Source organism: Primulina tabacum, chromosome 2 (genome assembly GCF_025594145.1).
Source record: "Primulina tabacum isolate GXHZ01 chromosome 2, ASM2559414v2, whole genome shotgun sequence".
Taxonomy (NCBI): domain Eukaryota; kingdom Viridiplantae; phylum Streptophyta; class Magnoliopsida; order Lamiales; family Gesneriaceae; genus Primulina; species Primulina tabacum.
Window position 1 is genome coordinate 10013026 of NC_134551.1, and position 15740 is coordinate 10028765.

General features: G+C 35.1%; 2 protein-coding genes across 2 annotated transcripts; one reads left to right on the top strand and one right to left on the bottom strand.

Annotated features, from left to right (window-relative positions):
* The first annotated feature begins 5351 nt into the window (after positions 1-5351).
* LOC142530131 (large ribosomal subunit protein cL37 alpha-like) lies at positions 5352-7068 on the top strand. The gene is made up of 2 exons (XM_075635922.1): positions 5352-5494; positions 6555-7068. Exons 1-2 carry the CDS (start codon positions 5416-5418, stop codon positions 6908-6910), a joined length of 435 nt encoding a protein of 144 aa, XP_075492037.1. The 5' UTR covers positions 5352-5415; the 3' UTR covers positions 6911-7068.
* A 548-nt stretch (positions 7069-7616) lies between these two features.
* On the bottom strand, positions 7617-11262 carry LOC142530135 (E3 ubiquitin protein ligase RIE1-like). The gene is made up of 4 exons (XM_075635928.1): positions 10645-11262; positions 9043-9162; positions 8656-8944; positions 7617-8173 (listed from the first exon to the last, which is right to left on the bottom strand). The coding sequence occupies exons 1-4, from the start codon at positions 11124-11126 to the stop codon at positions 8012-8014; spliced, it is 1053 nt and encodes a 350-aa protein (XP_075492043.1). The 5' UTR covers positions 11127-11262; the 3' UTR covers positions 7617-8011.
* Positions 11263-15740: the final 4478 nt, after the last annotated feature.

Sequence of the window (15740 nt, forward strand, 5' to 3'; positions counted from 1 at the left end):
AATATCGTGTCATGATTAATTATAGTACGTGCATAACTGAAATGAAAATCATGGTGAAAATGTTTGCTCCTTGGAGCCCTGTACTGAAATAGCATGTAATACTTTTCTGGTGAGATTATGGTCTACGCAAGTGGTCCCTGAACTGAACTGAGCTGAGCTGACCCGTAACTGGCGACCGGGCCGGTAACTGGCGACCGGACTTAATAATGTACGTCTGATCAGACTACTGCCACAGTATACTGGGTGAAACAAGTGAACTGACCGGTAACTGACGACCGGGCCGGTAACTGGCGACCGAACTTAAGCATGATAGTAAAGTGACCACAAGCAATATCGCATAAATCTCAAAATAAGTATTTTTGCACGTAATATAATTAATTAACACAATTAAATATCCTGTAATAATTTTACTGAATGGATTGGATCGCTCCCAGGCTCGGTGCAACCTACATATGCCATGAAAAATATGCAATAGATTTATGGGACCAAACTATGCAATAACATCCAAAAACTGAGACAAGTGCGCCTAATGACTTCGTATTTAATCATGAATCCGAACCAACCCGAACCAACACTGAAACATCATATATTCATGATTAAAATACGCTTAAAAATGATGAATTAATGCCCCTAAAATGGTGAGGGTCGAATCTAGGTAAATGGAGGCCAAAACATGAAACGCTCTTTCGAGAGTCAATTTGGCACATCGCACCGTAAATTCTCGTACGACCTCAAAAATGATCCGAATCACGAACGGCCAAAAACATGACCTTACTAACTCGATGAGGCACTGTCCAGTCCAAGGCCATGGGCTAAAAGCCAAACAAGAACTCAAACGACGCCTGAGAACAACAGCATGCTTGTTGTCAAAATTACAGCAGCTGCACATTTTCTTTTCTTGTGTCGTTTTCAAGACTACCGGCCATTGTGGCTTGAACCACCTGACCAGAGACTCTTACCAACATCCCAAGGAATGATCTGAACCATGGCTAAGGGCCATAGGCCAGCCACCATTTGCACCATTCCAGCAAACATCAGAAAACTCCAACCGAGAGCACTCATATAGGCGTGTGTAGTGTTGTGTTTCATTTGCTGTCTCGTGTCGTCCAGTGGCCATTTGATTGATCATGGCACGATCTAGACATCTAGGGACATGGTATGAACCGTGGCTAAGGGCCATAGGCCAATCCAAGATCCACACCATTCCACAATATTCGAACCATACAGGCTGTGAAAATGAGAGGGCCGAAAGTGGGGAGGGGCTGTTTCTGCGTTTTATTGTAAAAACCGATTCACCATGAACCAAGCCTCCAAAAGGGCGACTTAGTCACGTCTTAGACATGCTAGGGAAGTGATTTAACCATGGCTATAGGCCTTGGGGCAGCCATGATCAGATTCATTTCTCCTTTGACAGCAGAAACAATTTTCGAGACACACTTGGGCAGAAATGGGGAGTTGCTGTCATTCCTTGCTTTCGCCTAGCATGGGACTCAAACCAATGGAAAAATGTGATCCTAACATGTCCTACTACATGCTTAGGAGCAGCTTTGGGAACCTGGAATCGATTCAATACCTGAAACCCACAAAACAAAGCAACCTGTGAAGCTGTCATAGAAATCGAAAAAAATCTGCATGTTGTTTCTAAAAAAATCTTGCTATGTTTCGGTTTTTGCCATAGAAATAATGATCATGCAATGAAAATAAATGATAATAGGACTTGATTGAAGAGTCAAGGAAGAACATATGCATGCCTGGTTTCGTTTTGAACGAAAACGAATGAATAAGACGATAAGGCGCGGAGGAGGTGGAGCGCTTTTGCTACCTTTCTTCTTACTCGATTTTTCTCTCCTATCTCCCACTGAATTCTCACGGTTTTTTTCCACTCTGAAATACTCTCTAATTCGGTGATGGGGGAGGGGAAAGGGTGGTTAAGAGAGTGAGGGAAATGGTTGCAAGATATAGGGAACAAATCAAGACCAAGTCTCCACCTTTTGAATTTTGAATTTTGGTTTGATATCAAATGATTTGTTGGTGTTTGTTGGGGTGAGGTGGCCGATTATTTACAAGCTAGTCTAGGTTATAATAAGGTTGATTATTAATTAAATGGTGCTCCCAAAAATAAAAGAATTATCCTACTAATTAAATGCAAAGAAAGGGTCAAAGGTGGTGAGGTGGCAAGGCATGTTGCTTAATCATCTAGGGGCCGAAATCTTACAATAAAAATGAAGGGAAATTGTTGTTTAGTTACTAAATTATAATCCTTAAAAGCCTCACCTATCCTTTAAATAATTTAGTGAACTAACCCCTTAATTATGGAACCTAAATGAATTTATTTTTTTACTCACCTCAAGTAACTAAAATAATTCCTTAAACATCCTTTTTAACTTAAATCAACTTACTTGCTAGCTAAAATAAATTCTGGAAATGATTTCTTAATCATAAATTCTATCTCAAAACTCCAACTCCAGTCCGGCCTCACTGAATTAACTGAAATGATAAAAATTTAAACGACTGCATAAAATAATAAAATAATTAAATTTAAATACTCATGCAATAAAATCATTTTAAATTTAAATACTAGAATTATGCATGACTTAGATATTTATTATTAAAACTTTACTATATTATATGTAATAAAATATAAAAATATGAAATAACATTAGTAATCGAAAAATACAAACCCCACACACACACTAAACTACATGACTTAAAAACATAAATTGCAAACCACGCACATAATAAAATACATGACATCAAATAGAAATTTCAAACCACATTATATGTTCAACTTTTTTTTTGAGCTGCTCACATATCGCTAGATGATTATGAAGTTGTTCATCTGTCATGTCTCGTGTGTCCATTACGAGGAGTTTATGAGCTTGAATGAGTTGATCCACTCTCTTGTTGTTATTATATTCCTCCATCTGTGTTACTGACTGTTTCATATCCTCAATAATTTGATCAACATGGGTTACTCTTTCTTTGCCTTTCTTTTTTGTGGCCTTATGTCCCATAGCACGAGACGGGGATTCATTGTACTTTGCATCAACACTTGGTGTAGCATTAGATGAATCAGCATGTGCACCTGATGATTCAGATGTCCTTGCCTTCTTTGCAGACCGGTGTCATGAGGATTGAGGAGCATACATAGGACTATATTTAACAGTCCTCCACACGTGTTCATATTGGAAAGTAGATTTGAAGGTACTCTTGTATTCTTCATGAGCATGCATCATCAAATCCTCGTCATTCCATCTACTTAGTCGATCAGTGTACCATTTATTGTAGATTCCATTATATCAATTCACGATCCTTTTCACAGCAGCCCAGTGTGCTTTGGCTTTCTCTGCAGTCCTTTATTTAGCTTTCTTGTCTCGATTGGTATTGTAGTATTCTACCATCCGTTTCCAAAAAGACTCACTCTTCTAGGCATTACCAACAGTTGGGTCTTCGCTCATCATTGTCTATGTTGCTGCAAGGAGCTTATCATCTTCCACTGTCCTCGTTGTTCTCTTGCCATGATCTCCATCTGAATCTTGGCTCGTCTCGCTTGCGTGATCTAGAGTAATATTTTCAAGTCCTATTTGGGACGAGAAATGAGAAAATTATGAATTTTGGAATTCATAAGTTGCTTCTAGCCCTTTATCACTGTCATTTGCATCAACACTAGCCGTTCTCGATTCAGTTGATTGAAGCCCCGATGATTGAAGAGGATTAATTCCATGGGATGGAGCTTGCACCAAATATGGTGGTGGATATGAAAATGTTGCAAATTCTGTGGTTGTTTTGTAAGAAATGGAAATGGAAGATGTTGGACACTCGGAAGAACTCGAAAATTTTCTCTACTTGAATTTTCGTCGATATTTTGAGAATTCAAAAAATCCCTAAAAAAATTATTGGAATTATTATGTAATATTTATTTGTGAGTGAAATATTTATATAGGATGTTGAAAATATGAATTTTAATTTCTTAAAAACTGATGTATTTATAGAATTATTTTTGAATGTTGGCTAACGTTCATGCCTATCTCCAACATTTTAGTCCATTGGATTTGCAATATAATTAAAAAAGTATATTAAAAAAAGAAATAGATATCCTGCAGCGAAAGAGATTCCATGTACATTTCATTTTAATAATTCAATATAATTAAAAAGTATTAAAAAAAAAAAAAACCAACCTATCGCTGTAAGCCTTCTCACGCGCGCGTGCAGTTCAAGCCAGCGTCAACCTCACGCTGGCAAAAACAAGGAAAAAATGAATAACCGGTAACCGGTTACAAATTTGTAATCGATTATTCATTTGACACATAAATCAATAAGTTACAATAGTGAATATTAAGAATTGGAAGATATTGGATGACATCACAATTGCAATACCCACTACTGTGGGTGTCCTAAGTTAGCCGAATAAAAATATTCCAATAGTTCTGTAATTAACTTTCAATTAATTACAATTTAATTTCGATATATAAAATAGGTTAATTAATATGATATGCCCAATATGTTAAAAACTTTGAATACTCAATACGACAGTGTGTAATTCCATATAATTAAAATCAAAATATATTACAGATAATAAATCCGATTATTTGTTTCTATCATTTTGAAATCGAGAATCAGTTATAACAAACGACTCATCCAACCATAATCATAATAATACTAATAATAACATGATAGTCTTATTATATTATCCTCATGTAAACATGGTAAAAACTTGTGTGAGACGGTCTCACGGGTCGTATTTTGTGAGACGGATATCTTATTTGGGTCATTCATGAAAAATATTACTTTTTATGCTAAGAGTATTACTTTTTATTGTGAATATCAGTAGGATTAACCCGTCTCACAAATAAAAATTCGTGAGACCGTCTCACAAATAAAAATTCGGGAGACCGTCTCACAAGAGACATACTCTATAAACATTTATTTGTCCTTAACTTCTTTTTCATTTTCTCTATGAAATATTATAGATTAAATATATATAAATAAAGTAGATGATTAGTCATAATTTTAGGACAATGCCTGGAGATAAGTTAAACTCAATCATGAAAATGTATTAATTTATCCCTGACGATGGACATAAAGGATCAATAAAATTTAAGATTTGTTCAAACAAAAATCATAACAGCTCAACTTCTTGTGTGTATTTCCATTTTATATTTATTTGTTTTCTTTTATTTATTCAAATAAATAAAGGAAAATAACCCTCCTTATTTTTTTTATTAAGACAGATGATATTATATTTTAAATTAAAAATAATATTATTAATATAAAAAATAATATTATTTAATTAAATTGAAGATCCGGTTTATATAATTAATGTGTTTGATAAATAATGAATATCGATTTAAAATAATAAGCCTGTAAAATTGCTTATCCAAAACTCGGGGGGCGAGAAACAGTGGCGAAGGTGAAATGGCTCTCCACTTCACTACTCCTATCTTCTATCCAACGTATTCTTCATCTACGACGTCTGTACCAGTTGCTCACCCTTGTAAGTTTGTTAATGCATTGTACATTAATAATTTGCACGATAATGCTTTTTCCCCCGCTGAATCTTTCTGCTTGAAGAAATGAATTTTTATTAATATATATTGGATTTAGGTTTATAGTTTTATGATTTATAAGTAGAATTTCTTTTCAAATTGCGGTTTCTTGTTCATGGTTTCTGGGTTTTGTTTTTCGCGTCTAGGGTGTGGTTCTTGCGCGTCGTTCTTCTGCAAATTATTTACAATAAAAAGAAATGGAATATTTGTGGTATGTGTGGCTTTTTCTTTGTTTCCCTTCTGTTTTTGAATTCTGGGCTCTGAACAAGATTGACAAAAAATTGTCTTTTTCCTTGTATTTCTACTACAACCATGCAATTTTCCTGTTTAAAATGATTAAATTTGGACAATGTGGAGCATATAGACCACATCTTTACAGATAGGTCTGTGTTAAAGGTACTTTGACTTATAATCTGTTCTGTATTCTAAATTGGATTGGCTGTATTGTTGTATGCAAACCTTAACGACACTTTTAGATTTGTTCAGAAACTAATTGTATCTGGTTTTTAGCTATGGACACAAGTGATTGCCTGATTGGAGTTGGAGATATATTACAGGTTGCTTAGTTGTGATGTTAAGCAAGGTTGAGCGGGGAACGTTACACCCTTCAAATGAAAGGTGGTTAAATCTCATATGTAATTTTATAACCTCGAAGGAGGATGCAAAGCTGGGGTTAAGCAGGGAATATTACACTCTTCAAATGAAAATGTAGTTAAATTTAGTGTGTAATTCTTGTAACCTCGAAGGAAACGTCTGGACCGTGAAGCTTATTTAGAAAAAAAAGGTGTTTTTCTAAAAGAATGTTTTTGTTTGTATTTATTAATAAAGGGAAAAACTCTTGAAAAGCCACAAGCCAGAAAAGTAGTCTTTAAACATAGAATCGCTTCTATTTTCTTTTAAAAACCTTGCTTAATAATATACTTTTTAAGCCGAGTATTTTTGTATCCAAACTCGCTCTTAGTCTCCCTGTGAATTTGTTTATTTTAGCATTGGTTTTTCTGTTTCTAGTCTTCTGTTTAGGCAATAACTTCATCGCTAAGCATCCAAAACCATCTGTTGGATATACGATTCGAGCATCTCTTGTCTCAAAAAGCAGAGATGCATTGATTGTTAAGGCATCTTCTGATGTTGATGGAACGGGAGCCAGTGCTCCAGATTCTCCTACTCATTCGGACACAAATGAAACTGTGCCTGTTGAGAATCTCCCTTTGGAATCCAAGATCCAGATGAATCTTGAGCAGAAGATGAAAATGAAAATTGCAAAGAAGATCAGATTAAGGAGAAAGAGGCTTCTGAGAAAACGCCATTTGAGGAAGATGGGACGATGGCCACCTTCAAAGTTGAAGAAAAACAAGAATGTGTAAACTTCATCTCAAGATAACTTGCAGTTTCTTTCATTATTGTTTGCTTTCTGTATAATCGCGTTTCATCAGTTTGTGACACAAAATTTATTTTTGTTTATTATAGTGCATCAATAGACTAAATATCATTTCACCTTCTAAAGCTACTTATGGATGGAATACGGCTGTTTTTTTGTTTGGAAACATGGATTTTATCCCCATTGTTTTTTCCTGCAAAGATTTATCGGTATAAACTATTTTTAAATGTGAGTTCTGCTGTTTTTGAAAGATAAAATTTATGCTCATCCTATCTTATTTCTTGTCTTGACAAGTTCTAGCAGGGTGAAAATCTCTATTTTAGTAGTGGATCAGATCGAATTCAACAGTTGAACCATTACACACCTTGAAGCTAGAATTCATTAGATTTCGTCTCACTTGTTTCAAATTTCATCATCTCATTTTTTTAAGACTGCTAAACCACGGCTTCAACTTGTTAGTATTTGATTTCAAATATATTTATGAAATACTAATAAATATAATACTCACAAACAGCTTACAATCTTAATAAACATAGTATTTGAATATATTCAAGCTCAATGTAAAATTTCAATATTTAAAATGCAAATCAATTGATATTTCGAAAAATTTGCGAACCAACCCGACTCATTTGCATCTTTAGAGGTTATGTACATCTTGAAATTTAATAATTCAGTTGAAGAAAATACAAAACTTGTATAAATTGGTATATAAATATGATTGTTCAAGAATTGTCTCCAGTTAGATCCATTATATCTATGTCTATGGAAGGAGGAATGTACACTCAGAATAATCTATGGACTATAATGATGATCCTCCAGAGTCAGCATCAACCATTCTAAAGTATTGGCTAAAATACCACTTCCGATATATCAAAATAAAGCTACATATTAAAGTCAAGTACAACATCCCACTCAGTCATACATCTAAAAGGAAAAATACAAGAAAACCCTCGAGTTAGATTCTGTTGAAGATGATTTGCATTTGCGTCTGAACTGTACATTTTGCAAGAAAAAGAGGCAAATCGCCAATTGTTCTTGATCATTTTCTGCTGTGGTAACAACTATTCGGAATCAAGTTTGGAACCTGTCAGACCAACATGTCGCCCCGTAGAATGTTAAGTTTGCAGAGAGGGCACGTTGCGTTGATACGAAGCCATTTCGCAATGCATTTATGGTGGAAATGATGGTTGCAGGGAAGTGAACATAACTCCACTCCATCAATATATTTGTACAGGCATATGCAGCATTCCTACATGGTAAAAATAGTCACACATTTGGTATAATGAGTGATTAATGCCTCACGAAATGATAAAAACAAGATTTATGTGATCGGCTATAATATGAATCCAACAACTAATTATGAATAAAAACAAAGCTCACAACATAGGGCATTGGATACTCAGAGCATTAAACGATTGTTCCAATTTGTAATTCATTATAATCGGATACATGATCTTAGTGATATGAACGAGCCTTTGCCAATATACCAAAAGTTATATTTTGTAGTGAAGGTAACTCAAATCTTTCAAGTAATACAGCAACTTCAGAGTCATTTATATTATTGTACCAATTGACAATCACACAAGACAGTAAGGATAGTTGTTGCTTTTCTAGCATTGGGGTTTTGAATTTTATCAAGAGGGAGGAAATTTGTATTTTTAAAAAGAATTTTAGATAAATTTTGAAATTTGTTTCGTTTAGGGGACAGCTTGGAAGAGGAGAGATACTTACAGAATCCTCAAGAGGAAGAACAAGCTCAGCCATAGAATTGCTATGGCTTGACAGTGGCGTTAACTGAACTTGTTTCCTTTCATTTTCGAATGTGTGACTTTGGTGGCTATATAAATATTTCGGAAGAGATCTGATATCATTTTCTGAGGCCCCGTCGCCAATGGTCATTGTGTATGCAACTGCAGCTAAGATCGGAAAGCAACAAAACAGTACCAGAAAAACAATACAAGCCACCGCAATGCAGAAGATCAGAAAGAATACGTCGAACGCTAAAAACACCACCAGCAGCCTGCAGTTTAGAGCATCCATTTCACAGGGCGTTGAATATCTTAAAAACTTCAATGCACGATTTTTTTTATTTGCGAAATGTACAAGTATGGTAATTACCAGTATAAACGCGGAGAATCTTGCAGAAGCAGCTGGCCTCCCATGACTATCCAATAGAATCCAAAGACCCACCAGATTGATGAAAGAACAGTACTGACGGACTCCAACTTTTGGATTATCCTGTGGAAAAAATAATTCTAAATATGCACTGTCCTCCAATAAATTTGCTTCCTCTTGGCCAACATGACTATAATGATAAATTAATTGAAGTAGAATAGCATACTCATTGCTGAAGCCTCGAACCCGGAGGAATAATAGGTTTGGGAATGTACTTCAGAATTTCATCTTGGTATTTATTATAATTATTCTAACAAGCTCATTGTGCATAATCTCACTGTCTGCCCCACTCTAGAGAGACTAGTGCATGACAAGAACAATATCCACGGGCTTGTTTCTGTATTCACTTACTTTTGTGGCTTCAGTTATCTTCAAAACGAGATGTAGGGGGAGACAAATGGAATGAAGAAAATATTCTGTAGCAACTAAAACGTTCCTTAAGTCAAAGTATATATCGATTTGATTGTTTGTTGGCCATAAACTTGACTTTAACACACAATTTTTCATCGTTACAAGCTTCACACTTCAGTTAGGCCAAAAGGAGTTGAATCCCTCCCTCCCTGCCTCTCTCTCTCACACACACCACACTCACTCTAAATTTTAGAACTATTCATTGATTGAAGAAAGGATTTGGGATCAGTTGTTCATATTGGTTTCTCTTCATCGATTACATCCATTTCTAAAGGCATGTCATTTGAATGTTTCTCTTCATCGACAAATTTAGCTCCATCAAATTGGTAGGACCTTCGCTTAAAATAGCTAGATCCTGATTCCAGCAAATTTTTCCCTGCACGGGTGACACTTAAACCATTTTGGAGCTACCTTCATGTTCATCTTGTTCCTTGTTCAACAACACACCAGCTTAAGATTTTTATCTCAATTACAAACTCAATTCAGTTACGTCGATTATGACACCAAACGAACTTCTCTTAATTATCCTAAACCACATCAGAAAAATTATTACCAAATTTCCTTAGGCGGATGCTACTCATACCCATTTGGTGATATGATCATGTTGTATTTGGTCCAGTCTCATTTTATTGTACACATCCATCACAAGATTTTTTCTCTAAAACTGCACACAGAAAAATTTACAAGAATTCCAACCTTAAATCTATTTTGAGAATCATCCCCCCACACCACAATCCAACCCGAAACAAATTATATACACGGGGTTCCACTCTATTCATTTCGTCGGAGCTAAATATGGAGGTTATAAATTGATCATATGTCCACTTATTATATGCCTTGCCATATAGTCAACGATTAAGATATTTAAATTTTAAATGTCATTCATCTATAATAATACCACAAACTCCTAACAACTAGAACTTTACATAACAATCGCAAAAATAACTCAATATAGGCCTCTAGCATTTTCATGATTGCATCAGGGTTAACAAAATATCAACAAACTCTTAATCCAATAAATAAGAACCAGTCAAAAAAATCATTACTACATAAAACCAAGAAGTCGTCGTCAATTTCTATCCCTCAAACTTGCCTTGAGCTAAAAAAAATAAAAATATTGAACTAAAATTTTACCTGTTGTGACGGAGAGAAGTGAAAGGGAACATCCCATAAAAACGAAAATCTTGATAACCTCCAAAATCATCATCAATGCTCCGCCTTTGGTACTCAGCCCACACAAACACCATGTGCAGAATGCATTGCAAAGCATACCCACTAATCCACAGCCTCAAAGGAGTGCAGGGCCTCTCTTGAATGGTGGTTAAGATCACAAAGACATAGACCAGAACAAATGCCAAATTCCACACCATATCAAGAAACAGAAAGGGTTTTGAGTGGCCATAATCCCTACTATTTTGAGCTGCTAAATCATCATCCTCACCAATACCATCATCATCAATAATGTAGATTTCTAGTTCATTATCAACCAAGATCCTATGCTGGTCAGAATCGGTGGCTATTCTTGTAAAAAGGTGCGTGAATGAAGTGGCTATGGAGTTTCTGGTGGGCCTCACGTCGTCACCACCTCGGAAAAAACGCTGGTATTCTTGGTTCATTGTTTCGGTGTCAGTATTTGGTGCAGTGAAATGGGTAAGATGGAGCCGGAAAGTGCCTGGTATTATACGAAAAATGGAAGCTTGGGAAGGAAAAAGGGAGGAGGAAAATGGAAGTTAGCCCGTGGCCGTGTATTTATGGTGTGGGGGCCTGATTTTGGGGGTTCGAAAATGTTGTCAAGTCATACAATGGAAATGGTTTTGACTAAAGACTAGTAGACAACCTAAATCCTCGTACACAATTTTGCAGTGGGAAAAACGACGAAAAAAATAGATGGAAATAAAAAAAAAAATTGAGTTTTTATTAATAAATATATACAATAATGGATTATACAGTATGTTATGCATCTTTCTTGAGTTCTTTTTATATCTGTCTTGCTACTTTTAAGTAATGTTTTAATGGTTCATGATTAGATGATCTTGGAAATTGGGTGTAGTTGATGATGATCTAAAACAAAGAAACCAGATTTGTTTGGGATTAGGCGTGTAAACGAATTAAATCGGTTCGAAAAATATTTGAGCTTGTCAAATTCGATATGAACAAGAATATGTTCGAAGTCTTTTTCGAGTCAAACTCGAGATTAAATTATTTTGTTCGATAGTTCGCGAGCTGCTCACGAGTCTTAATATTTATTAATATAATATAATTATATATTAAATAAATTAAATTCGAGCCTTTCAAGTATTATTTTCGAGTAATATTTCGAATAATTCGCGAACATATTTGAATCTTTCTAGCCGAACTCGAATTCGAGCTTTAGTTCGAACTGAATTCGTACCACATATTTAAAAATTTTCGAACTTAGAATCGAGCTCAAACTCGAACTTGAATAAAACTAATTCGAGCCTTTAAATTTTATTCATTTACGACTCAATTCGGTTCACTTCGTTTACACCCCTATTTGGACTGGAACATAAATTTATAATTCATTCATATATATTTTATTGCAATTTTGTCTTTAAAAATGACAAAAACTTGTGTGAGACGGTCTCATTAGTCGTATTTTGTGAAATGAGTCTCTATTTGGGTCATCCATGAAAAAGTATTACTTTTTACGCTAAGAGTATTAATTTTTATTGTGAATATCGGTAGGATTGACCCTTCTCACAGATAAAGATTCGTGAGACCGTCTCACAAGAGACCTACTCTTAAAAAAATAGTAAACTGCATCCAATAAACAATTTTGTTTGTTTTTTTTTTTTTTTTTGGATTCACTTGTAACATACCCCCATAGAGATATGATGACTCTCTGCCTTTCAAATAAAAAGATTTAAAAATTTAAAATTGGCCAATTCGTTCTCCAATAATAATAATAATAAATTTGAATCCAGCGGAGAAATAATTTTGTACAACTACTGAGCTACACATAATAATAAAGTCTTAAATAGCACAATATACAAAATTCAATCATCCATAAAAAAATAATTTCTCAATTTAACAATCAAAGATAATTCAACCCATCGTTAAACAATTAATAATCTTTCTGTGTGTAATTCAAAATTATATATAAAAATACAGTAGAAATTAGGGTTCGATTTAGTAATAGGAAGGTGATTGACTTAATACTTACTCTCTCTGGCCATTATATACATGCATTTTTATGTTTCATAGAAAATTATTAGGAAATAAAATTACACTAGAAAATTTTTATTTTATCGTTATTTAATGAGTGTAGTAATATGTTATAAAATTATTGGAAGTAACCGATATATTTTATGAATAGAGATAAATAGGTAAAAAAATTTGAGAAAGTAATGCTAAGCATAGAAATTGAACTATTTATTTGGCATATATAGATGAAAAAGAATACATCTTTTATATTTGAGACGAAAAAAAAATTATTATGTTCTTTTAACATAATTTTTATTCCGGGCTTATGATTTACTAAATTCACGAGTTTTGGTGCACATATATTCAATATTTTACTACAAACGAGTTCACTTAAGTGGATGGTAAAAAAAAGGTCTCTCATTACATTGTCACCCTCCGAGTCCGAGCCTTCGGATTCGAATCTAGAATGCTATGCTAAGAAAAATGTGGCTGTTGTGAAACCCAAATGAACCATCCTCACAGCCAAATCATAAATTGTTACTCATTGTGAGACGATCGATATCACATCTATTGCTATTTATTTGTGGTTTTAACAGAAAATATGGCATGATTCTTGGGTTTTATATGTTGTGAATATAAGTCTCTTGTACAGGTTGTGAACTTGGGTAGCAATAAATTCCGTCTCAAGATTTCAGTTGATGGGGTGGGAAAGAATTCATTTGAATCACTTAAAATGGTATCATATGATTCACCAAGGTATGCCTTCATGAGCATCTTTTTCTCAGTTTCTTGCAAATTTATTTCAAAAACCACTGCAATTTCAAGAAAATATACGTACCTTTATCCTCACATTCCAAGAACTAGGAGTCTATATGCCTTTGAAGAATCAAACACTATAGCATCTGGATTGAAACTATAACAACAAAATATTGTGTGGCTGCTTCAAGAAAACTCGTATAAAGATGAAAACCACGCGTTCTGCGTCAATCATTGGTATTCACGAACAAATGTGCATTGCTTGCCATTTCAACAACACTGCTACAACGGAACACTAATATGAATAATTTCTTGTGTCCGTTCAACGTGGAAGAGAAGGTTGAACCATTTAAGTTTTGCAAACTCATGTGGACTATCAGATAGTTAATTTTTTGAATTTTAGACTGCAGTCAGTAGATTTGAGACAGCTTTCTTTCACACCCATAGGAATGTGACAAATGATGTTACAACCAGCTGGCCTCAAGCTTCTATCAACTTGTAGAGTTGGCACCATCCTACCTTCTTAAGGACGGAAGATTGTGAACCAGTTGGACATGAAAAAAAACTTTGAGCAAGTTAGAGACTTTGGCTAAACTACTGATTTCGGTAATGGCTAAAGCAATTTGCTTTCAGTTAACGCTCTATGTGTTGGACTCGTGTTCTATGACTTCACAATCCCGGTGGTATGACGACCCAACAAGCACATGAAAATGAATTGCTGCTAGAGGGACTTCAATTTTCAAATTTAGTACTCATACCCCTGAATCGGAGATGGGTCCGGCCCACTCTCGGTAGCCAAGAAAGGTAGGAGCCCAGTATTCAGAATGTCCTGGTTCTTCTCACCTCGATGTGGGTAGGAAGGCATCCAGGAGGTCATCTTGGCTGACCTCCCAGACGCTCGTAGTCGTAAAACAGGAAGTGATGGTTGACCTCCTTGTGCCGACCTCCCATGCCGACCTCACAAATTATGGTATCTTATTGATTGGAAATGCCTCGGCCGAGCTCCCACCGGGTCCAGACTACAGATGGGCTCCTGCCTAGGAGAGCTTCTATTCATAAATTAACGGGTAGCCCACCAAAATAAAGCCCAGAAAGGTAAAGCCCATTAAGATTGAAGCTAATTTTGTACAAGATTCTGAGAATCTAAATCTATCATATCATGACTCTATTTTTCTCCTATAAATATCAGGTTTCATTAATTGTTTATTCATTCATATATTCACACTCTCCGCACACACATTACTCTCTCAGTTTTCTGTTCTCTGACTTGAGCGTCGGAGGGGCTACACCGGAACAACCTTTCGGCCCCCTTCTAACGTTCTTGTTTGTGCTTCCAGATTTAGAAGGTCTGATCCGAGCTCCCCAAGTGAAGATCCGACCTCCTAACTACAATCCCGGATTTCAGCAACATCAAGTATTTATTTGTCTCTAGATCAATAAGAAAACCAGCCACAACAAGTGCCTTTAAGTGAATTCCCCTTCCTGCATCCTTTCCAGTTACTGCGTACTCACTCACAAAATCCTGATAATTAATTTATCGTATGGAATATTTAGGAATTTCTCCGAACAAAATACATATATGAACGATTTACCAAATAGCTTTGGACCATGACCTGGGGTGTGATCAAAGTTATGAGCCATCGAAAACACAGTATTTGCATCCGTGTACATCAGAAAAAATGATAAAAGAGTACTAAGAAAGAAGACAGTGCTGCCAATATTACGCAAGGATTGATACGTCAAATTCGGATTTGTACATGAAAATCATACAAATCTGGAGGGTGATCCAGCTGCTAGCTGATTCTAGCCATTGTAGTTTGAGATGATTTTGTTATTTGGGAAGACTCGTTTTATAGCGTTGTAGAACTTATTGTAATTTCTTGAACTTGTATAGCAACACAATAAGTAAACAGTTCAAATTTTCAATCAATGATCTATACAAAGACAGAATTATAAAAAACATTGAGATAGTTTTTTATATGACGAACTCATAATCTTGCCTTCTTTTACTTTAAGATTGATTTTGAGCTGATTTCTTTCTCACCAAGTCAAGGGGGTTCTCGTTGTAGCTTTCTTTAAGCTTTTTCTTGACATCTTCTAGGGATATACCGTGTTCAAACTTTACATCTTATTGTGTAAAGCTATCTTGAGAAATTTCATCTCTTCTAGCTGGAGGACTTGTTATGTTTTTATTTTGAGCATAGTTTCTCAAAATTTTTTGAAGTCTTTCTTTTTCGGTGTAAAGGTTTTCTTTTATCATCATGTTTGCTATGAAATTGGATCCCTATTTTTCAGTAAAATGCTTATGT